Genomic DNA, 25498 nt, shown 5'->3' with positions numbered 1-25498 from the left:
ACTATTCCCAGGAATCCTGCTTTCTTCTCTGTTGGCCTTACTGCGAATCCACCCTCTGAACTGTTAGGGAATTACTTAAAAGTGTGATGTAATTTTGAAACTCATGTTTTATTTAAAAAGTAAGACAGATGGTTCTACTGTCATTTTCCTTGTGGAACACGGGAAAATCCAAAAGACTGCTATCAAAATCCCAAACCGGGGTAATAGTCCATTGTTTCTAATAAAAAAAAATCCTCCCAAGATTCAAAGTGAGGGAAATGCTAAACTGACTTCAGATATATAAAAATATTTTTTTGTCCTGAAATATCTGGTTATCATTAGTGTTATTTTGTAATAGAAAAAGAACTGGTTGACAAGTTACGGTATTATGCATAACTCTAGAAAAGTGAGCAATTGCTAGTTTAGCCACAAAGTTGGTCAGAGCCTTTGTAGTTGGTTGCTAGTTCACGCTCTTAGCTGAACAAATTGGGCTGAGCTGTGTTCTAAGCTAACTGTGCCGGTAGCAATAGTATGAAAATGTCCCCTTGCACAAGAATTACCTGGAGTGTATTTAAAACACAGATTACTGAACTTTACTCCATAGTGTCTGATTCTGAAGGTCTGGGAGGGTGAGTGGGTAACTTTTGAGTTCTAACTGGATTCCAGGTGATGACCAGGTTGGTGATCTGGGTCCAGTGTTGGAGAACACCAGCCTGCATTACTGATCATCAGCACAGACAGTGATTCTGGGTGGTTGGCACTGAAAGCCGTTGGGGGCTATAATTTTTTTCCCTATGAAATACACTTAACTCAGCTCTATAAAAGCTAATAGAGTATCCTTGTATGTACTGTGTTTGGCACTGCTATGAAGGCCAAGAAGTAAAAGCTAGTTCTTGTCCCTGACTAACATGTAATTCAATTAGTAAGGAAGTAGACTATGCCAAATGGGTATGAAGCAGTAAGAAAGCTTGCCCAACCAACCATGTTGGGAAATCTTAAAAATAAAGAATGGTGTGTTCCGGGGAAAGAGGTAGTCATGGCTGGCAAAGCTGGATGACGATGCTGGCGTGTGCTTTTGAAAAGGCAAGTGATCAGAGAGCTGTGGAGTTGGGAATGTGGGATTGTGGTGCCGATGAAAGAATGTTTTATGCTGGCTCAGAGCAGGAATGGAATGACTGCATATGAGGCTACCTAGACTCAGACTCAAAAGTCATGAAATGTACCCTTATCATTACAGGGATTAAAAAACACATGCAAACTAAAAAGAATAATTTCTGACACATTGTTATTTTATTAAGTAAGGTAACACATGTTGGCTACTCTTGTACAAATTCTAGCTCCTTCCCTTCCATTAAGAAACAAAACAAAACAAAACAAAAAAAACTTTTAGCTGGGCACCTGTCATCCTAGCTATTCAGGAGGCTGAGATCTGAGGATCGCAGTTCAAAGCCAGCCCGGGCAGGAAATTTCCTGAGACTCTTATCTCCAATAAACCACTAGAAAACCGGAAGTGGTGCTGTGGCTCAAGCGGTAGAGTGCTTGCCTTTTGCTGAAGAGCGAAGGGACAGTGACCAGGCCCAGAGCTCAAGCCCCACAACCGACAAAAGAAAACAAAAACTTTTATAATTATTCACGTTGGAAAATGGGAATAAAAAGCAGAATCCAATACATACCATGGAGGAAATAACTGTGTTAGAAACATTTATAACATTCAAACTGGGAAAATAGTAGTATATATTTTTGATGGGATTATTATGAGTAAATATCGTGATTTTTGGAGCATGCATACAGAATGAGAATTAATGAGAAAAAAAGCATTTTGTAGAAAATATGCTCTTAGGTACATAAAAATATATTGAAAATGTGCTTTTCAATATATTTCAAAAACATTGAAAAAGTGATTTCTATTACATATTACAATTTTATTAAAATACCTTTTTTAAGATTTCAGGTTCAAAAGTTACTAAAGCATTAACATGGGAGTTTGAATGAAAAGAATCAAAGAAGTTTTATATTCAGGTCTAGAGAGTCATGAGGTTTTCTTGACTGTATGTATGTGTAACGTAACATAGGGTTATGTTACAGTAACTCACTAAGTTAGGCTGCTTCTATTTATTGTATTTAAAAGTACTCAGAGTCTTGCCCAAAAGAGTTAAGGTATATTCAAAGAAGAAGCCACTGGCCTTTGTATGACCTGAGGTTCCAACCTATTCCCACTACTACTAAATGAATTCAAATCTTCAACATCATCACTACCTTTAATACAAAAGACAGCTGTAAGGCTTTTTGTTTAGATGCAGATATACTGCATAATATACCTGAAGAAGAAGATGAGATGACAGGTAGATATCTCAAAAGTTAGAATGACAACCTGACAATCACTTTATGATTGAAGATTGTTATGAAGAGTTAAGTTCATAAATGAAGACTTGATGTCTATTACGATGTTTCTTGTCATGTAAAAATTAGTATTCTGAGGTAATTGTTTCTTTTTATTAAATTGGAATTGAACCAACTCCTGTTTTCATATTAAGTCATCTTCTAAAGGGCTAGTGGCTGGGAGGGCTCCTGGCTTACTGTTACCTTCTGATTTTGTACTATAGAGAAGGTCAGTGACAGTTGTGAATTATAGCTCAGGAGAAAGTCTTGAGTGTAATATTTTTGGAGGAGTTGGTTGGGGGAAGATGATAAATGGTCGGCAAATGTTTGCCTGAAGTTGTTGGATTTATATCAAAAGCAGACTTAGGTTAAATAGGCGACTTTAACTGTTCAGGTCTAATAAAAGCAATAACGAACTAGGAGCAAAAGTATTCCTTCAAGACACTTCTTTGCCAGTTACACCTTTTAAGAATTACCTGCATTGGGCACGATGAGGTGGCCTCCAAGAGAGTTGAAGGTGCCAAAGGCAGTGCAGGATGGATCCGTCTGCCTGGCGAGACTCTGATTCTTCAGGTTGAGGGCCTCATTTTCCAGTAAGGACTGGGTCATCTGTGGAGAGAGCTTGGATGTGAACTCAGAGAGGTCGTCTTGGGGAGTGACGGCTCCTGAGGTGTTGTATACTTTGATTTTCAAGTTGGGCAGTGGATCGAGAATTGGAGAATTGGTCATTGGGATTTTGTCTGAGACATCATGCAGAGCATAGACAGGTCCCCTGTACATGGCTGCAGCTGACGTGAGGTCTGGAGGCACCGCCAGAAGATCTGAAAGAGAAAAGAAGTACAGTTATATTCTCCATGTAGGCCAGTGTACATTAGTGAGACAAAAGCAAAGCAGTTCATATGGGCGATGGATGGACTTCAAGGCTTTGCTAATAACAGCACAATCAGACAATATACATTCATTTAATTATTGGCTACAAATAAGTAACCCATCTTGTTCCACATTTATTTTTTGGATACCTATTTATTACATCTAAAGCACTTTTCTGTTTCAACAGATCAGATTGAACAATAAGTCCCACGAGAACACTATTTGGTAACCTTGGTCCTTTTGTGCTGGCTTGGGCAAAAGCAAGAGACCCTATGTGAGAAATAAATTTTAAGAAATGTAAAAGATTTGGGTTGTGTTTCAGGCATTAGAGTAGATGGCTTGCCGAGCAAATGTGAAACTTGAGTATACCCCGTGCCCTCCCCCAAAAAGGGTAAATGAGACGAGGAAGTCATTCGCTGAGTCGATGTGCTTTTCTTTCTTTTTTTTTCCAGATAGAAGACTATATATCAGGACAGAACCACCTGTCAGGAAAGAGGCAAAAAGATGATTTGTGCACTTTGTCAACTCTCATTCTTTATGTTGAATGTCCTCCAAGCTGGGTTCTGTAATGAAAAAGTCAATCAAAGTCATTATCCTCATGAGTTTATGTTCTAGCTGAACTGAATGACCCAAATGTCACCAGATTCAGAGCCATACAAGGGAAGAAGTTCCCATGTGTGAATGAGAAGGTGAGGACTGGAATGCCCACTGACCTTGTCTGGCTGCCTTGATGTTCACAGGCTGGAAGCCCCCGTTGAGTGCGGAAGAGTCAATGATATCAGACTCAAAGTCACGATGATTCTTCCGATACACAAACAGGGCCACCACGACAGAGATGGCCAGGCAAACGATCACTGCTATCACGATCCCAACATAGAGAGCAACATCATCTGAATCAGGTGCAGCTAGAAAGGAACGGATGAAACATCGGACCAACTCCTTGTAGAGCCTTCCCACGGTACAAATATGCATCACTGTAATTTTCCCCGACATTTATTGCTTTATTTTTATAGGTTAATTTCAAGTCTATCTCAAAAGCTATATAAAATGACTGTGGCCTTTTGGTGGAAAATTATCTCTGATTTCTTTTTCTTTCTCACTCTGCATCAATCCACCCACTAATCTATCTTATAATTGGGCAGCATAACAGACCATTTATTGCCAGGCATATAATGTAACGGAAGCTAAAACCATCCCAACCCACAGAGGAGAAAAGTTTATTACTCCTTTTAGGTGAAAAAGTTTAGAAGGCTTTTTGAATTCACTGATTGTTCTTTAAAAACAGAGAACAGTGTTAAACATTTCTGGGCATGCTCTGAATCTGTGTATTTATGAAACCAGAATGTATTTGTAAGCATCAATCCCAGTCATAAAGAAACTTTCCTGAGAAGGCTTCTCACTTCCTCTAAGTCAATGGAGAGGGTGAATGGGAATGGTTCAACTAAGCAAGGCAAATATAAGAAGCAAACATGCTAGATTAGAAAAGTGTATTTAGAGAAGAACAAGATATGGGGGCAGAGGTTAGTGCCTATGACCTTCTTAATCCTAGCCTTCAATGTAGATACTGTATGACCTCTGAGAACTGAAAGTTTTTACAGGCCCTTGGCAGTAATTTATATTTGGGATGCTCGCTACGGAAAGAAAACATAGCTCTAAGGTGTCCTAGGTAAGATAAAAGCCTGGCTTAGTGATCACAGATTATTAAGGAAGGAAAGTAACCAGTTGATGGACACAAAGTGCCATGCATTGAAGGTCTATTTTGTGGTAAAGCAAAATGAGATGGTTCTATCAATGATTCACGTTGCCTTGCTGACATGGAACATGCTTTAATCCAACTAGAAACAGTGAGAAGCTGAAATTAAAGCAAACAGAATTTAGAAATGGATGAATCACCTGGGCATTGTTAACTCTCTGTGTCTTGGGTTCTATGAAACATAAAAATGATACAGTAGAGTCAACCGAATCTGCTCTGTTGGCTGTACAAGACCTAGCTAGGTTGGAACTCTAGGTGGTTATTTTTATATAATACATACTTTTGGAGGAGAGAGTTTTCAAATTCATACATCCTGTGACCTCTTAAAATTTGAGGTTGCACCACCCATTCCTTGGATAATTTATAAGGGAAAAGAGCTTCTTGTCTCATTAGTTAGGAGCTTACATTGTAACGCATTTACTCCTTATCAGCCATTAACTAATTCTCCATTGGAAATGTCTCTCTTTTATGTTTTTTGTTTTAAAGTACTGTGAAAGAACTGTGCTTTCTTTTTTCTTTTTTTTTTTTTTTTTTAAAAAAAAGGTATTACTTTCCCCCAAATTTCCCAATTTCACTTTCCTGTCAATCTAGTCAATATTGACAGCTATCCCTCCCCATCCCAGAAACCTAGTGATATCTCAAATTCTCTTGATTATGTCAACATTGGTTTCCATGAGGTGACTACACTTCACTGTTGGGTTATACTCAAAGCTCTGTAGTAGGATTCTGAATTGTGGTCTGAATATTCCATTCTAAATCCTTAATGTTTTAACCTTACCAGGCCATAATTACTTATTCAACATTTATGATTTCCAGCACAATAGATGGTATTTTCTCAACCTTTCCCTTTCAGTATTTGAACTCTGCCCTTTATTTCTTTCAGCCTATTTCATGACATGTTTTCTCAGTGGCTGGGACCCGTGCTTCCAGTGGTAGATTGATAGATTTTAAAGCTGGTGGAGTCTTGAAATGACCCTTTTTTCTCCTCAGCATTGAAAATCTAATTTGTTTTCATGTTAGAATATATTAGCCTCCTATTTCCTGTGTGCACATCTGTGATCGAAAGAAAGGCAAACTTGAACTGAGGCAGTCGTATTAAATGATTATCAGTAACATAAAATCCAGACATCAAACTTACAGGCAAATCCATATTCACTTTGGGTTCTCTGCTCAGTTGAAATAGGATAAATGAAACCTTGAAAAGAAAAGAAAAGAAAGACAAAACAAAACAAAAATGGTAACAAAATTAAATTAATGAAGGAAACAAAATGGGAAGCATGAAAAATGGTTTAATTAAAAGACAAAGAAAAGAAACCTGTGGTTCTTTAAAATTCTGGTTCAGTACAGAATTATGATTTTTGCCTCCTCTGTCTGCTTGTAGAGCTAAGAATTAATAAGTAGGCAGATTGAATTTCAGAGCAAAAACTGGTCTCGAGTCACTAACTTTGGAGTGCTTAAACTCTTTCTTTTATTGAGCATAAACTCTAATGGATCTAATTTATTTCAGACATCAAGGGTCATTAGCATAAGCAAAATCTTTTTTCCTTATCCCTGCCATATGCTTTAATTCCCAGGACAGTCTCAGAAGTCTCTAACCAGCTTTTTTAAAAAATTTAATCATAAAAGCTTTCTCTTGGTCTAACTGGACCAAAGAAGACCTTTCGTCATTGGTCAAAGGTTAAGCACCCATTTACTGAACTGAGCTATGACCACTGCTCCCCATCCACCTCCATCTACATTTTGGATTTTCTCTTGTTTTGTTTCACTTTAATTTAATATGATCCAATAGGGACTGTTCAAGGCTGAGCATTTGGTCAAGGCAATGGAAACTGGATTGTTTTTCTTACATGAAATCATTTGAAAATCAATAGGGCCTTGACAGTATAAGGTTATCTATTGTAGGGTTTCAGAAGTATGCTGTAAATTAGGCAAAATACTAAACTCATCTCCCACATATGCAGACATTGTACCCATTTCCTTTTTCTTTTCAGAGTATTCTGAAGTAGTACTTACTCATAATAGTAATACAATTCTACTAATGATGATGTAAAACAGTGAAAGTAGGGAGCAAACTTTTTTTAAGGCAGAATACAAAACTTTTTGAAATGAGAAATAGATTGGAAAATTTGAAGCACAACTTCTAACTGGTACCCACATTTATCCAAGATTTAATACTCTGTATCCTACAAATTAACCAAATAATACAACACTCTTTGGATTAATCAAATGAACATTGAACACAAGTATATGAATCAAACATTTCTAGTAATACTCAAGGACAAAAAAAAAAACAACTAATTGAGGGAAAACCATGAACCACAGTTAATTGGTTCAAAATGAAAAGTCCAGAAAGCTTTAATACTAAAAGCAACTCTAAATCAAGCCTGTGGTAGCTCTTGTACAGTTTGTAGAATTCTCAGTTCTTACAAGCTATTTACCTATTTGGGAACTAATTCTGGGAAAACACACAGCGCTACTTTAATGAAAAAGAGGTTTGGTGCAGCACAGATACGTTTGCTTTGAATTAATTTTTAATGCTTTATTTTAGAGCAATGATTGCAGCCTCATACTTTTTAAAAATAAATATTATATTCCTTATTCCAGTTGTCTCAGTTCGTGTATTAGGTTTGATTTTCATTTTTAAACATCTCTGTCCGGTAATAACCTTTTTCCATTTGTATTCTGTGAACTCAATGGAAGGACAAGTGGGACAAATGGAGGCTTTTTAAAATACAAACTCAGACACAGAACAAAACACCTTCACTGCTACTGAAGGAGACCTGACACATGTCATTTTCTGGGAAGCAATGATGCTACATAGAAGACTTAATTTCTTGCATGTCAGAGGGCAAGGAAATTAGTATACAACAGGGTATTGGCAAATATTCTGCTGTTCATGTGGAAACTTTTGGTAAGCACCAGTGGGTCTGTTTAAGTAAGTAGAAGATCTGAATCTTTACTGGGACTTGAACTCAAGACCTTCAGCTCTCACTTGGATTTTTCCACTCAATATAGGCTCTACCACCTGAGCCACACCTCCACTTCTGACATTCTGCTGGTTAATTCGAGCCAAGAGTTGCACAGACTTTCCTGCCCAGGTTGATGTTGAACTTAATTTTTAGATCTCAGCCTGTTAAGTAGCTAGGGTTACAACTATGAGCCATACATGCCTGGCTAACAGTTGAGTCTTTCTAAAAGGAAAAATTGATGTCCAGAGATAAAAAAATGGTCTAAAATTTCTCTCCACAAAGCAATTCTGGGTCTCTTCTGGATTACATCCCTACTTCCCAGGAGAATTTCTGTTCTTGACAAGAAGAATAAAGAATAATAGGAAGATTTTCATACCTTTAGGTTTAATTTTAAATTACCCACATTTATGTACATTTGGACCATAAGAAATATGTTTGTGCATGATAGCATTTTTCTGAGATGTATATTTAATTTTAGGCACAGAATTTAAATGTACTCATTTATTCGTTCTTTCATTAACAAGTAGTCTTGAAAACTGTATTTTGGTTTCTATTCTAGACATGCTTTCCTATACTTGAGTTGAACAGTAAAGATGCAAGTGAGCAACGCAATATACACAATCATTTTAAGTACTGAAAATAAAGCCAAAAATTGTGAAAGGTAGTTCATGCCTATCCTATGATTCCAGCTCCTAGTCAGGGATATGTAGAGAAAAGAATCTCTTTGTAAAGGCAATCTAAGTAAAAGCAGGAGACACAATTTCAAAACTTAACAAAAGCAAGAGGAATAGAATGATGTTTAAGTGGTAGAGGACTGGACCAGAACTGTGTAAGGAAAAAAAGAAAATAGGCAAAAAAGGCAAAATAATGTGATAGGGATGGCCAGTTAGACAATTAGGGGAGAATGTTTTGTTGAGATAGAAGTTGAATTGCAACTTTAATGATAAAAAATCAGCCAAGTTAAGATTAGGAGAAAGTAAAGTTCTATGAAGACCAACAGGGAGTAAGTCTTCACATATAAACACACTGGTTGAGAGGTAATGAGCAAGACAAAGAAGGAAGGAGATGAAGTTGGCAAAGTAGGCAGAGTTTTTTATTTTATTCTCAATGAAATGTAAATCTTGTGATTGAATCTAATTTACTCCAAAATTTGTTTTGGGCTAGATTACAAGCTCATGCTTGTAATCCTAGCTACTCAGCAGGGTGAGATCTGAGAATCAGAGTTCAAAGCCAGCATGGGAAGACAAATCTGAGAGACTTTAATCATCAATTCACCAGTAAGAAGCTAGAAGTAGAGCTGAGGTTCAAAGGGTAGAGCACCAGCTTTGAGTGCAAAAGCTAAAGACCCTAAGTTCAAGCTCCAGTATTGGCATACACCTAGAATAATAGCGTTGGCTTCTTACAGAGAACGGATTTCAGAAGTAGCAAAGTGATAAGACTTAAGATTTCTGTTGGCTTTGAGAAATGCTCATCAATGAATAGATACATCAATGTATTTGATGGCATGCTTCCAATGACATTGCTCTAAAATGAAAATTAGAAAAAAAACAAAAATTTATTCACTCTTGGTCATCATAGTCTATTAGGATCCATCTAGCTAAACTTTTCTACATGGGAACTTACGAGACAGGGTCGTATTAAATGTGCCATCATCCCAATTTACTTTGTTATGGAAACGCTGATAAACACTTTTGGAAGGCAGCTCTGCAAACCTTTTTCTATCTCTTTCAAAACACTTGTATGACTACAGCAGGGAAACATCACTTAGAATGCTGGGAACGAGAGGAAAAAGGAATGACTCTTCTGTCCCCTAAGCAAGGAACAAAGAATCACTTTCGAGTTTGTTTTTATGCTTGTTCATCTGATCCATCCCTCACGGATCTACTGGAGACATTTTCTTCAGCTAATGAGGTGGTCCTGCTGAGACCAGTCCTAGCAATAATAAAAAATAACATGCCCAGCGCAAAACAGCACGAAGTAAGGTTTTTTGGTGTTACTTTTTGTGGACTGGTTCAGAAGTTAGAGATTGCAGTTAATTTCCTTGCTACTTAAAGTAACATGGACAGGAAAGTCTCCCAGTTGTTGGTCAAGGCAGTGAAGCACCCATGAACTTGAATTTGCCAGTCTTGTCCACATCTATTTGGATTCTAGTTCTGTCTCTTTAATCATGAGAATATGGCCATACTTCCCCAAGTATGAATTTTCTAAGCTATTTAAGGGCATGTGGACACTTGATCCCATAGTTGTGAAAAGAATAAATGGAATTGGTAAGATGTCCATACAGCACCAGTAATCAATAAATGACCAATAATCATTATCAATATCATTATAATACACATTGCTAAGCCACACAAAGACATTGGATTGTCAAGGAATTTTACTTGTGTAGAGATGATATAATCTAGTATTTCATTAATACGCTTCTCCAGTTATTACAAAAAAGCTCAGCCATGTGCTCTTTTTAGTATCATGGCCTCTATTATGCACAGGGTTGAGAGAAGTTCATTCTCTGCCTTTGTGGCTTCTGGCAAGAGACACTGACTATATCAGAAGCAAATCTGCAGGTGAAGATTGATTTCTCACCCTGGAGTGCTTCTACATCTCAAGTGGGTATTTGGAAAGTGGAATAGGTACTACTTCTGGGGTTGTTTTTGATTGTCATGGTGATGGGGCAGGGCTTCTTTCTGGCATTTCATGACTAACGGCAAAGAACTCTGCACAAGGTTATTTGCTGAATTAGGGTAAGGTTGTCCATACTTTCCAGCTGGTATCCCAATGACTGTACAAGAGTTGAGTCCCTCTCCAGTTATCTTGAAAAGGAAAGAGAAGCTTTATTTTCTGTTATAGGAAGTAAGAATGCCTTCTCTTTATGTACATTGCCAATGCCAAGTAATTTCATTGCTGAATAGAAGCCATTTAATAGCGTTATTTTTGGAAATCCTTAGGTACCATGCCAGAAACCGAATGCAAATCTCCATTTCCCCAATAAACAACACCAACTGTCATTTTTTTCTTGTCTTGCAGAAAGTCTTTCTTTTTATGTAATATGGCTATTCAATGATAGCTAACATTGATTTTGTCTTCTAAAGATAAGCTTGAGGAGATAAAAAGGTAACACTAATGACATAACTAATACTCTTTGTAGAAATATTATCAAGCAAATATGCAGAAATGAGAGTACCACAGGCCAGGTTTAAGTTCAGACCTTAGCCAAGGCCTTCAACTAACTTGAAAGACCTCGTCATGCTGGTGTTAAGGTGGCTCAGAACTTGGAACTTGCTGTGCTCACTTACTTGTGGCAGAAAAGTGAGGGGCTTGTTTAACATTCCATAGGTGGAGTTAAAGGAAAGCCAGGAATGGATGGTTCTCAATCCTTGGGTTCTAGTCTTGAGCTCTGTGTTATATGAGCATTTGTTAGAGTTAAACCAGGAGATATGAGGAAGTACTAGAAAAGTCATGTTCCTGGCTTTATTTAGAATTTGTAAATGAGATGAAATGATAGTGATGATGAAGACCTCAAAATGTCTATTTCACATTGCCATTGTATTCACGAAGTTTAGGAAGGTACAATAACAGAGGATATTTTAACCCTCTCACGAGACAACTTCTAATGTTTATTTCAAGCCTGGACCAGAGGCACACCAAATCTCAGTATTTCTAGTCTAAGGAAACTAGAGAACCTGTTAGAATGATGTAATTTTTAATGCATGACAATCACATGATAGTTCACATAAAATCCCACAATAAGTAAATACTTAAAAGAGAAATTTAATTTCTCTCAGTAAGGATACCATCAGGAAAAAAGGGAAAAAACAAATAATTGGAGCAATTCCACATGTTGGAAGAAAATTTCATTTTAAGCAGTAAGATCTGGCAAGCATTTGCCTCCAGGATTTCAAAAGTCCTCATGAGAACAGGCTTGAAAATAAGAGGTCTAGGTTCATATGTTGCCTCTAGCACTTGTTTATGGGTGTGGAATAACTATTTCAATTCTGTGCTTCAGCTTTTTTTCCTTTGCAGTGAACTGTTATTAGGGAATGATAAAAATTCTGTCTCTAAAGTTGTATATTTTTATCCTTAAGTGTTAAACTAAACTGAAGTCATTTGTGACTCAGTATGGGTCTGTCTGACATAGAAGACAGAATGAGAAGCCACATAAAATAACATGAGGGCAGTATTAGGTGGAAAGTGAATACAATTAAGGGTAAAGGTGAAATTCCTTTAATCACAAAATAAAACATATAGCAATTTTTTTTTTGGTTGGTTGTGGGGCTTGAACTCTGGGCCTGGGCACTATACCTCAGCTCTTCAGCTCAAGGTGAGCGCTCTACCACTTGAGCCACAGCGCCACTTCCAGACATATAGCAATTTTTAAGTCCTACAAAATAGGAATACTATTTATGGACAAGTGCTGTTTGGAGAGACATGGGAATGAAAACTCTCCTTACGTTGGGGATCAAACTCCTAGCCCAAATGGAAAACAGGTTGAGTCTTATAAACAGTCCCTTATCTTTGATGTTAATTCACTAAAATCCAATAGGGAGTTGCCTATATGAACTTTATTTTTATATGTGTGTGTATATGTAGACGCACATAATGTATGCATGTATATAAAATTATACATATAATTATATGTGTATGCATTTTATGTATACAATTAAATATGTATATAATTCTATATATACATTGTATATATACTATATATACAATATAATGTATGTATATATGATTATATATATCTATAATTATATATATGTATATATACATGACAGATGATTTTAGGACACTACGAAGATAAAAAATAAAGAAGATTTATTTATTGCTATCATATAAAGATAACTATAGTTAGATATAAGACATGGTTCAATGATAGTTTTTGGTATATTAACTGCTTTGTATGCTTGTTTTGTTTAAATTATCTAGTTTTGTGTTCATTTATCTACTTGATATATAGTAGAAAACTTCAAAGCATTTTATAACCCTATCATTTGAACAATCTTTGTTCCCAGTGGATATTCTCTTCCCCTTGACCTGCCTATTTGGTCTTTTTCTTTTTTTTTTTCCTAGTGATTTTACACTGAGCTAAAAGATTGGAGTTTTCTTACCCTAATTATATATATATATTTATGTATATATATATTTCCAAATGTAAATGTTCTTATTAAAATCTCAAGGGCCATTCAAAGTAGAGTTGTCCAGATTCTCTGTTCTCCTTTCAGGTCAGTTCTTATCTTACAAATCTATCAAGGTTGCACTAATGATGTCAAAGGTCAGGTCTTGTCGAAGACAACCAGGGTCGTTAATTATAATTTACCACTCTTCTGAGGATTTATTTATTGATGTAGCTTAAGGAGCTCCAAATAATACATAGGTTCTGGCACATGACCACAAACACTGAAAGACTTGCTTATCAGGATGTTTGTTCTCTACGTTTGCCATGGTGGCTTTCGGTGGATGGTGATGACAGCCCTTGTTTGTGACAATAACCACTCACTGCCTTCCAAATGGGACTGGTGGGCAATTCACATGCCCGGATGTTAAAGTGTCATCTCATGATGCCCAGGAGCTGACGTAAAATGTATGCACCTCAACTGATGACCTTAGCAAAATCAAGCTCATGCACCAGCTGCCCACGTGCAGTAATATATTACTCTCCATCCCTACCAGTGCACTTAAGAAAAACAAACCAATACATTCTTCATTCTGAAGCCTGTGGCATTCCTGTATCCCTCCACCATTAACAAAAGCATCTGGAAGAAACAGGGAAGTGCTGTGGAGTGAAGTCATTCTGTGCGCTAGATTGTTGGGCAAAAAAGTAAATTCCGTTAACATCCTTGGCTCTGCATGCACATACTCTCAAGGGAATTCTGGTGCTCTGGATGTTTGTTGGTGGCACCTTTCTGGTCTTTCTCAGAGTTTCCATCTAAGTCTAAAGACCTGGGTTTTGTCTCTTCACACTGTGCTGTTTGGGGCTCTGTAGGTGTTCATCACATTTCGTGGGCTCAAGTTTCTAACCACATCCCTGCTTTCAAAAGCAGGAAGACGTTTTACCAGGAAGGAACAAAGCAAACCACACTGTTATTACCAGCGCCTGTGAAGCACTCTGTAGGGCAGGATGTCTACAGACAGAATATTTATTTGGCAGCGGAGCACCAGACATATGAAGAACTATACAAACGCCATGACATCAGCTCCTTCTAAACTACAGGTAAAAGCACGCACTGTCTAACACTCGCCATTATGTTTCCCTAGCTCACTACTATGCTTACAAAACTTCACAGGAGACTCAGTGGCACCTTCTTGAATGCTTAGCACCGACACTCAGAAACACATCATTCTGAAGTCATGCCAGGACACGGTTTGTGGAGTAAATGACTTCCCTTTATTAAAGTCACCTGGGATTTGGGGGTCCCGGGTATGCAGTAAGCCCACTATGAAACTTACACACAGACCTTTCTACTTCCTCTGCTGAGAATTCATGGAAGAGCTCTATGCCATGCAAATGTTTTCATGAATTAGAAAGTGCACAATGTGAAGAATGTCTAACGTTTTACTTTCCCAGAGTCAGGAAGTACAATGCAGGCACAATCCCAGGCCATTGTTTGTAAATTGCAGTTTTTGAAATTCATCTCCTTCAGCAGGAAGGTGATGAACTCTTACATCTGGCTGATGGCTGTCCAAACTTTAGTGTATTCTAAAAGCTCAAATCCAGAGTAATAGTTGTAAGAATCTATTGATGTAAGGATCTAGAATTGTAATATAGCATCTTCATGCATATAGATGCATCTCCTGTCTGGATAAAGCCACATATATAGGTTTTGCATTGTTATTATCAGAATAAGAGGTACGCATGAGTTAAGCTATTATATGTTAAGCATGACAGAGTAGGACGTACCACAAATTCATTATAAAGATTAAATGAGCTGTCAGGTAAAATTGTATTTCAACATAAAGATAAACGCACTTGTTGGCTTAGTGTTTTATTTTTTATATTTCTGTATTTTTATATCTTTATATCTTGGCTTTCTTATTCTTTATATCTTGGCTTTCTTATTCTTTATATCTCTTTTCCTTTGTGTTCAGCACTCCTTGTCAGAATCATTTCATGTAATCCTATTTCAAAACTATACTGCAAAACCGAGGGGTGGCTAGTTCATACAATCTCATTGTAAATTGTAAATACCTTTCATTGTAAATTCATTTTCTAAAGTGAACTATTTATTCACTGATCAATGCATTCAAGTTGCAAAGACCTTATAGAGTGATTTGCTATTGTCTCCCTTAGTGTTCCAGAAGTTTTAGCAATTATGTTAATTGCCCTTTTTTTTTTTTTTAACGTTGCTTGAACTGTGTCTTAGATTCCATAGCAGAACTAGGTGTAGCATTGTGGTTTTAGTATAGGTTTTATTTAAGTGAGGATCTTATTTTCCTCTTTCCTCCCATGAATTTTCCTGTGGCTTCCTTGGGCTGGTGGTTAGAAATGCTCTAGATGATAGTTCTAGTTCATTGTGAGGCAGCTGTTGATGAATTTATTGCTGCGTTCAGGGCGCTGGCTTCCTCCACATCTCAACCACAGGCCTTCTGTCCCTGCTCACACTGAAATCTTAACTCTCAATCATTAGGACCTATATCCTTCTCTCCTGCCTCTTTTGGCTTTTGTAATATTTTAGCAGGTATTTCAGGAAGAAATGTCTGAATTTGGTTGTTTTGAACAAACTAAGCATTAATAATATTTTCTACAGGGGCTGGAAGGTGACTCAGTGGTAGAGCGCTTGCCTTGCATGCTTGAGGCCCTGGGTTCAATTCTTCAGCACCACATAAGCAAAAAGAAAAAAGCTGGAAGTGTCGCTGTGGCTCAAGTGGTAGAGCGCTAGCCTTGAGCTGAAATGCTGAGGGAAAGTGCCCAGGCCCAGAGTTCAGGCCCCACAACCGGACCCTCCCCCCAAAAAATAATATTTTCTACATATTTCACATTTTACTGCTTTTAACTGCTAATTTAACTTGTTGTAGAATTCTGCACTATGTTATCTTGATCACTCTAAGTCTTATATTCCTTATAAACTGAATTTCTCTTAACTAATATTATACCTTTATTTATATGTAAAATATTTTTATATAAATTTGAGTAGATTCAATGATTGTATTTTGTACCTGATTCAGGGGTAGGTCAGTAAGCTTTATTTTGAGATAATAAAGAAGTATTAATTCATTCAAGACATTGATTCCTCCAAAGCAAATATTAAATGTTTATTCCTAAACGGTAACTGCAACTCTTTGGTTGTTTCCTCTACTCTTGTTCCTTAGATAAACCTTATTCCTTTACATTTGTTTTATGGTTTTGTCATTAGAAAGTTTTTGTTGACCAAAATAAGGGCCAAGGTAGCATTATTTGTTTACAAGGCTTTGGCAGTAATACTCTGCCAGAAACACCAAGCTTACTGGTAAACAGAAGCTATAGCTTTCACTGTAAAATACTATAATTACATAGCACAGCAATATCTCTGTGGTTTTATCACTGAGGAAATCAATAGCAGTATAGACTACAATTCTCTGTTGGACTAGAGAGAGCAGGTGAAAGAGTTTATTGACTTAGTAGGGATTGTGACGATAGCAAATCAGAGCTGCAGAAAGAAATAGTTTTTATAACCCCAGTGATTTCAATCAAAGCCCCTAAATGTTTCAGTCTACCAAGAGACTTGATTAAAAAGAAAAGAAAACATAACAAACCACACAAAATTCTGGTGGTAGCTATAATCCTCATCCTTATTTGCATACCTATCAAGGGGCATTATTATTGACAATCAGAAGGAAAAATTAAGTTAATGCGGTAAGAAATTGTCTAGATTTAAGGAGTTGCATTGTGATGAACATATTAGTTTGTGTTTTTCATGTTTGTGTTTTACCTATGTGATCATTTAGAAAGTGTCAGTTTGGGTAACCAAGATGAAGTTCCATGTTCTAAACTGTAGCACTGTGCTTCTCACTAAATGCACTGCCCTCTGGAATTTTCAGCATAGACTCTATGTATTAAACCACCCAAGATCGAGTTTTACATTAAAAGAGGAAGAAAGTTTAAGACAGAAAACATGTAAATATTGAAAGAATAGGAGAGAAGAAAGTAGAGAAGAATAAGAGAAAAAAATAAAAGACTAAAAATAAATCTCTAAGCATTCAGAGAAGAAAGTATGAAGACAGGAATAAGAAGGAAGTAATTTAGTATACAAAATCTCTAATGTAAAAATCTCTAAAGACATTAAATAACATTAAATCACCTGAGTCTGTTTGTTCTATAATAAATTAGTTGATTAAAAATATGCATGTTATGTTGTGTGTATGTGCATATACGTGTGTGTGTGTGTGTGTGTAGGTGTGCATGCGTGCTAACCCTGGGGCTTGAACTCAGGGCCTTGAAGGTTGTTTGTTTGTTTGTTTGTTTAATTCCAGGCTAGCCCTCCACCACTTGAGCTGTTGCTCACTTTCAGCTGTTCTGTAGTTAATTGGAGACTTTCCTGCTCAGGCTGGCTTTGAACCACAACCCTCAGATTTCAGCCTCCGGAGTAGCTTGGATTATAGATGCGAACCACAGGTGTCCGGCTGCATTTATTTTAAATCCTGAATTCAAATGTGTGCCAGTAGGAGCAAATGTCTCATGGTTGGCAAACAGTTGAATTCTTTGCATTCTTGCCTTTCTGACACTTAGTGACTGCTTGGTGAGAGTTCCCAATCCTGACCAGAGCTATGCCTTCTACTCAGCAGTAACCCACTCTCCAGCAAATACTAAGTATGGAAAACATGACAATGGAGGTTTTGAATTCAGTGTGAGCAGCATCATTATTTACTTGTACTTTCAGTATGATTTCTTTTAAAGTTCTCTGTGTGCACAGACTGGGAAAGGTAAACAATTTTGTATGTGCATCAGAAACAAAATAATTTTCCTTAAATCACAAATACAACTTTCTCTACACAAAGACATTTGTTCGCTTGCATTCTGCAAGCAGTTTGGAATGCATTACGAGGACTGTCAACATTTGGCTACCATGAATTCACATCCAAATATAGCACTCTGTTTCATGCGTTCACCTCAGTGTGTGTGATTTCAGAAAAATTCTTAGCACCTTAATTTCCTGGTCAGGAAAAGAGTCACTAAATGACTTCTGAAGGACTCTTGGATTGAGGAGTAAACTTTGGCAGAGTAGAAATAAACTACCATTTCACTAAAAAAGAGCCTAAGGAACAAAGACATAAAAAATAGAGACTATTTAGCATATTGTACCCACGATGGAACTTGTACACTCATTTTATCCCAATATAAATTTCATTCCAAATATTAGTACTTATTATAGGTTCTCACATCCTACTTTGTCTTTTCAGAGTCTGCATATGATTTCATATGTTGCACAAACTGAAACATTTTACCAACATTTTTGTGCTTTAAGTGAATTAAATCATACTACATTATAGTTTCTGGCACAAACCTAGCCAACACCTTCAAGGTTTTGTGAAGAGGTTCTTCCTCAATATTTATCTTAAATGGATTAAATACATCTATAGAAATGCTTACTGTGTTTATAAAGTTTGCATCTCAAGGACATTGGTGAGGTAGGTGTTGGTTTTGAAGCATGCAACACCAGCTCGTGTTTCACAAGTCATGTCTGGACTCTAGGAAAAGCATAGGCATTCTTCTGTGCTCACATCTAATACCGAATCATGGTCCCTTGGTCTGAGTCTGACAACTCCTCCATGGAAATGACTAGATCACTCTTTGCTTATATACTGCGTGCCATTGGTTAACTGGACACAATTATTATTCATTCTACTTCCTGAGACATTAGCTCTTCTTTGAGAGAGACCTAGGATGTGGATGCACCATTTTCCTTTTTATTCTTGTTCAAAGACTTCTTCATTTCTAAACCTTCCTTCAAAGGCAAGCAAATGGCTCCGCGTCAGGCCCCTTGGTGCCTGCAGCTTGCCCAACTCTACTTACTCTGCATGCACAGCCCATCCGTGCAGTTCTTGGATTGCAAGACCAGGCCATCGCAGTCTTTGCCCCCATTCTTGGGAGCTGGTGCTGTGCACTCTCTCCTGCGCCAGTGCGTGCACTCAGTGCCACATGTAGACCACTTGCTCCAGGGGGTCCACCTGCCGTCCACTGCCACAAGAAAACCCAGCATCAGATCACAGGTTCTAGAGAGGAGAGCTCAGCTACAATACAATGAAACCAACTACTACAGAAAAGGCTTCACCAGGAAATGTTACACTCACTTCAGCCACTGGAAAATGGAATGTGCTAACTCATGCTTATGTATGCTCTGTGAACTTTCCTTACAAGATGCATCATTTTTTACTCAATGGAGAGCTTAGGGTGGCTTACAGGCACATCGACTGGAGATGTCACCAGGAGCTATGTAAATGATGTCGATTTCTTTCTTTCTTTTTTTTTTTTCATTAAAGGCGAAACTTTTGGAGTTTGTACTAGAAATTATGGAGTGTCTATTGGGGTCCAAGATTCTTTCACTCAGAGTGCCTTTGTGCAGTAAAAGGAAATTTGTATGGCATTGGGAGAAAGTGTTGGTACAGGAAAGGAAAAAAAATCCATCCATCCATCCATCTCTGTCTCTCTCCTGTCATTCACTTCTCTATATACACTTTTATTTTCCCTTTTTTATTCTGAATACTTGATTCTGGCAAAAACAAAAGCTTTAACTTTCCAACCATCTACCATTCCATTATTTGATGATGCATTCATGTCTATCTGTCTGTCTATCTATCTATCTATCTATCTATCTATCTATCTATCTATCTGTCTGTCTGTCTGTCTGTCTGTCTGTCTGTCTGTCTGTCTGTCTGTCTGTCTGTCTATCTATCTATCTATCTATCTATCTATCTTCTTTTGGTCAGTCATGGGGCTTGAACTATGGGCCTGGATGCTGTCCCTGAGCTCTTCAGCTCAAGGCTAGTGCCCTACCACTTGAGCCACAGCTCAAGGAAACTTCCAGTTTCCTGGTCATAGTCTCACAGACTTTCCTGCCCGGACTGGCATTGAACAGCAATCCTCAGATCTCAGCCTCTTGAGTAGCTAGGATTACAGGCATGAGCCATCAGTGCCCGGCTCATGTCTATATATTTTAAAGATGATATTAGAAGAGACCCTAACTTTTGTTGTAATTCACTTTTAGGATTGACTCATATTCTTTCTAATTTTGGTGGCTGACTTATAAGCAATTTCAATGATAATGAACTAAGATAGCTCACTCTTAAAAACACACAAGTTAAATGCCAATTTGAAAAAAAATATACAGCAAATTTTACTGTCATATTTAAAAATGCATCCTTTGAAATTTCTCACAATAATAGGATTAAAAAGTGGAAACTAAGTTTTAAAAATGCTTTGTTGTCTCTGAATTTATATCTAGAATTTTATGTGATTTATTGAACATACAAATCTTCTAAAAACTGTTTGCTAATTAATATGATATCCATTTTAATAGTAATAGGCTGTACAGTTTGGAAAATCCATATATATATAACTTCACAGATTACTATATAAATATATTTTATATTATCTACATAAAGATATAAACACAACTAAATAAAAGAGTAAGGAAAGCACCAGTATTTCCATCATAGAGAACTGTCTATATAAACAACTTTAAACTATCTGGATGGAAGACATTTACTTTGATCTAGATCCTCCCAGTACCCAGAGCAGTCCCCTTCCCTTTTTCTTATGACCCTCTGTTATATTTCACTTTGATGAGTGCAGTCCTAAAGAAACCAGTACAGGAGAGTATAAAATCAGATCTGAATTCTTAAACTCAAGTGTCAGAGTTTCTCCCATAAACAAGAGCCCTGAAAGTGTTCACTATGAGAAACTATCTTGATACTTGGAAATCAACACTTTGGGGATATAATATGTAGATCATATTTTTTCTCCAACTGATTAATCCTATTTCTGGCAAAGGTCTCATTAAAGAAGAAACAGGACACAAGAGAGAATGTAAGGAGTAAGGTGGCCGTGTATCTACATAGTCAAGCTTCCAACAGAAAACCAATCCTAAAGAATACATGAATGTGATGGAGTATCTCAACATAATTCTCACTTGATGCTAAGATATGAAGCACAATTAGGTACCTTAATGGGATATGGTTTGGGGCAAATATTAACTTCAGCTTTCCTACAGGTTAGACTGGGTAATTACGAATCTGAAATAGGATAACAAGATTCTTTTTTTAAATTTTTATTTATTTTTTATTGTGAAAATACTGGATAGCAAGATTCTTGGGGGCAGAAAAGTGTAATCTTGCTCTAGGTATCGCTGCAGCCACCTCACAAAACGGATGACCAACATGTGCAGATAATAAAGAGCTACTGCACTGTATTTTCGAAATCCATTAGCACATGTGTCACGCAGCCTTACCTTACTTTGAATTCATTCCAAACGTTTTATTTGCCCTTGCCCAGAAACTGGCAACATATATTCAATATAACAGTAGAAGACATTTCTATATTTCAATTCCCATTCATTTCCATGGTTTTCTGAAGATTAAGGCTTGCTATTTCTAACATGTAATTTTTCAATGCTGCTCAAATTCCTTGAATCATTGAACTCATAACCTTAGTTTCAGTAGTTTCATTGACTATCAGAGATAGAATATGTTTTGGGGTATTTAATTTCCTCTTTTATACTACTTTGCCTGTTTGGGTAACAAAGTTCAGTACTGTTTTGGAGACAAGTACTAGATTTCTCAGCAATGGAAACAATGCATATTGAATTGAGATAAATAATGTGGATTGAACAGTCAGGTCGAGAAAAAGGCCTTTGTATCTACTTCCAAAATACGTTTCTTTAAGGTGGGGAGATGTTTGGAATAAGAAGATGGCGTATTCACCTGGGCATAGCGTAGTACAGGCTATCTTCTGCACACTCTGCCCTTCGCAGAAGGCTCCACCATTGAGTGGGGCTGGGTTGGTGCAGGTCCTTGTACGTTTCTGATACCCTCGTCCACAGCGGCTATTACACACAGACCACTCTGTCCAGGTGGACCAGCCACCATTAACTGAGAGGAGGAAAGCAAGAAGACAATGGATTAAGCTCATACATCTGCACAAAGGGACACCATATATAACACCCAAACTGAAAGTCATCTCGCCAGTGACAAACATCCTGAAAGACATCATGAACATTATGTTAGAGTATGTTGTGCAGCTGGGAAATCTAAACACAGAGCGAGGCAAAATTATTTACCACGATGCTTTCACTCAGAAAAACAAATAGATCAACTCTCTGTTTTCCTTGGATAACTTTTTTTTTTAATACATAAAAAATACATGCCTTTCCCCAGTCAAGCTCCAAAAAGATGTTTATAAATGTTTATATGCTGATGCCCAAACTGAAAGTAGATCTACACCATGAGAACTACAGAAAAATCATGTAGACATTTTAAAAACATTAGAAACATTTTTTTAAAAACCACTAAAGAAACGATTGACTGATAATCTTTCTTTATCATTTGCAAAATGTATTGCCTTTTAAACAATTTTAGTTAGTTTCACATGGGCATATATGAACATATATGTAAATATATGTGTTTGTATATACATGCATGTATATACACATAAACATATGATTATTCAATATGTTCATGTATGTTCACACTTATGTATATTATATATGCATATATATGGGTGTATATATGTGGGTGTATGTTTGTGTATAATCCCCAAAATGACATTAAAAAGTACAAGATACATATATAAATATATTCCAACTATATAATACTAGTTAGATGCATATTTTTCTGTAGACTTGTGTTGAGGCCCAACTTGGGATCGTTGGATAGCTTATTTTATGAAAGCATCAAAAGGATAAGCAGGTAATTGGCAGGTAGCATTTCAAACTTCAGTTGCTCAACTCCAAATTTCACAGAGCAATCAGTACAAATTGCTCTCTAGCATATTAACAAGTTGATATTTTGGACCATAGGATATTGTACTGCTCTGATAAAACTCTAATGAGAAATGAGCTGGGCACTAGTGGCTGACTCATGCTGTAGTCCTAACTACTCAGGAGGCTGAGATCTGAGGAGTGAGGTTGAAAGTCAGCCTGGGCAGGGAAGCCCATGAGATTCTCATCTTCAATTAACTACCAAAAAAAGCCAGAAGTGGGGCTGTGACTCAAAGTGGGAGAGCTTAGTCTTGAGTAAAAGAGCTCAGGGACTATGCCCAGGCACTGAGTTCATACCCCACAACCACCACCACCACCAACAACAAAATACACTCTAATGAGAAATGAATGATCAGAAACTTTTAGATGTTACATATTTGGCAAAGATAGAGACAAAGGCTCAGATAACTCAGGTTATAAAAGGCAGCTAGTGGAAGACATTTTCCTAGATTACAAGATTTCTGAAACTTAGTTTTGAGTCTTAGTTTGAAATGTTTAAGTTACTTGTGTTTGACCCTTTCTGAAAAGAATCCACTCATTTCAATTATGGGTGCAGAAAGAATGCTATATGTCGGAAGTGATTTGCATATATATTAAATATCCATATGATACATCTATATATAGTCTTTCTTCATTCATTATTTATGATTGGTCCCTGCTGATTGGGCCTCATTTCTACTTTGCATTTCAAGTGCTGTTAATCAAGTCTTCCAGGAAGTTTAAACAAAGATACAAAGTAAGAAACTGGTTATTATGATTTAAGAAATGAAATTGCTTACAATTCAACATAGCCATTATCTGGACGAGGAGATTAAACCTTAGTGTAATCAGAGGATTAAAAAATGAAATGCATTTGTCCTGTAATTAAAATGACAATTTTATGCTATCACATATTTGGCCTTGGGAAGATAATTATGGTTCTTGTTTGTGTAGCTTGTCCAGTGAAAAGGTACTACAGAAAAATGCAAAAGTTCCATCTTTATTACTTCTCAGGTTTTTTTTTTTGGTTAACCTGAAACTCAAACTATCACAAGGTGGATTAACAAGTGAAAGCCTAAAATTGTATTTAACATAACTTTCTCATGTCATGAGAAACGTCTTAAAAATGGAAAGCCCAAAGGTGCCATTAGAACTGAACACTGATCTTTGGAATTGGCTGAAGAGTAATAGGTATTAAAAAAGCAACTAAATTCTACAATGAGGCTAAAAGATTAAAAATGGCTTTAATTACATTCTGCTGAGTTTTCTTGGTCTCAACTTTTTATTCTCCATGAAAAGAATGTTTGTTTTCCTTCTCGCATAAAGCAGCCGTCTTTCCTATTGGATTTTCATCTACTTCTTTTGTTTACTGCCCAACTAAGTAAATAAATAAATAATGTCTACAAGCCAGAGTGGAATATTTTTATGGTGCCATGTTCTTAACTGTTTTAGTATTCTCAGTGAATACCAGGAGCCAAATACTGGCCAATGACTCCCCATTTTCACAGTCTGTCACCCTTCAAGGACCTGAGGGTCCTTGGCTTTGAAGTAGAGATGCAAAGGTACCTTTGGCTTGAGTGGAGGGGAGACCTGGACTTAGCATTCAAAAGGAAGTATCACCTCAAAATACTCACCAAATATTCAGTTTTTTTTCTGTGACAGTAAATATACGTTGAGGGTCTCCCATTGTGAAAAAAATGCCTAAATGTACAATCATTCTCTTTGTGTACAAAGCTTAGCTTGGGCAGAGGAAACCCCTAGAAGTCACATGTGAAATGACGAGAAGTCACTTGAGTACTAAATGGCACAGAATAAAAGATACGCCACACCAAAATGCAATGCGACACTCACTGGTACTGGAGAAACCACAGGTTTGGGATGAGGTCAGAACAACACAGTAGAAAGAAGGCCTTGCGTGAGACTTTGCCAAATGCTAGGGATGAGAGCCTCTTGACCATGGCTGCTTTTATCATTGCTCTGTGTGCCTCAGAAGAAGCAAACAGTGCAAGTTCTGGAGAGGTCAGGGGGGAAAGGCCAGGCCCCGCTTTCCTAGTTGTCATTAGACTGAACTAAGTTCACAGGAAAATCAGGAGCTGGCCTTCCACCGCTTTATCTTCTGAACTTAGTCTGCATCCTGGGAGTGCAGGCCTGGAGAGGAAGTTGCTTCAGGAGGCAGAGGGAATTCACCTTCGTACAGAGTGATGACAAAGCCATGGAGAATGCCAAACCCGATCATTCAGAGCAGTGTCTGGGTAGCAGACAAATCCCACTGACCACGCAAGGGACTGAGAGGAGAATAGCACTGAAAATGGGCTTTTCCCCATGAAATAATGCTCTCAACCAGTCCCAGTGGTTGGAAGGAGATAGATTGAGACTCCAGGAGCTCACTCACCATAGACTATGACGGTGGCTGTTGTGCTTTTCCTCTTGGCTACAATATTTTTGGCGACACAGGTATAATTTGCCGTATCTGAGAGCCGGGCCTGCTTTATGATGAGGTTGTGATCGATAGTAATATAAAAATTCCGATCTTCAACCGGATCAATTATGTCTTCATTTTTCAACCATTCCACCTAAGAAAGGCAGAGATGCAGAATTGGTAAGTCCCCCAGCACAGATCCCTA

The 25498-nt window shown here is 37.3% G+C and overlaps 1 protein-coding gene across 2 annotated transcripts in view; it reads right to left on the bottom strand.

Annotated features, from left to right (window-relative positions):
- Unc5c (unc-5 netrin receptor C) overlaps positions 1-25498 on the bottom strand; it is a 330719-nt gene that overhangs the window by 38198 nt on the left and 267023 nt on the right. The window contains exons 5-10 of one of the 2 annotated variants that reach the window (XM_042701804.1): positions 25267-25447; positions 21841-22008; positions 18935-19099; positions 6120-6176; positions 3942-4133; positions 2835-3179 (exon numbers count right to left, since the gene is read on the bottom strand). In XM_042701804.1, the coding sequence (XP_042557738.1) occupies positions 2835-3179; positions 3942-4133; positions 6120-6176; positions 18935-19099; positions 21841-22008; positions 25267-25447 (1108 nt within the window). The remainder of the gene's footprint in view (positions 1-2834; positions 3180-3941; positions 4134-6119; positions 6177-18934; positions 19100-21840; positions 22009-25266; positions 25448-25498) is intronic. The other variant, XM_042701805.1, reaches the window with a different exon arrangement.

The sequence above is a fragment of the Dipodomys spectabilis genome, unplaced genomic scaffold, assembly GCF_019054845.1.
Source record: "Dipodomys spectabilis isolate Male_0828 unplaced genomic scaffold, ASM1905484v1 ptg000297l, whole genome shotgun sequence".
In the NCBI taxonomy this organism is placed as follows: domain Eukaryota; kingdom Metazoa; phylum Chordata; class Mammalia; order Rodentia; family Heteromyidae; genus Dipodomys; species Dipodomys spectabilis.
The sequence above is the reverse complement of the archived record's forward strand: the minus strand, read 5'-3'. Positions and strand labels throughout refer to the sequence as shown.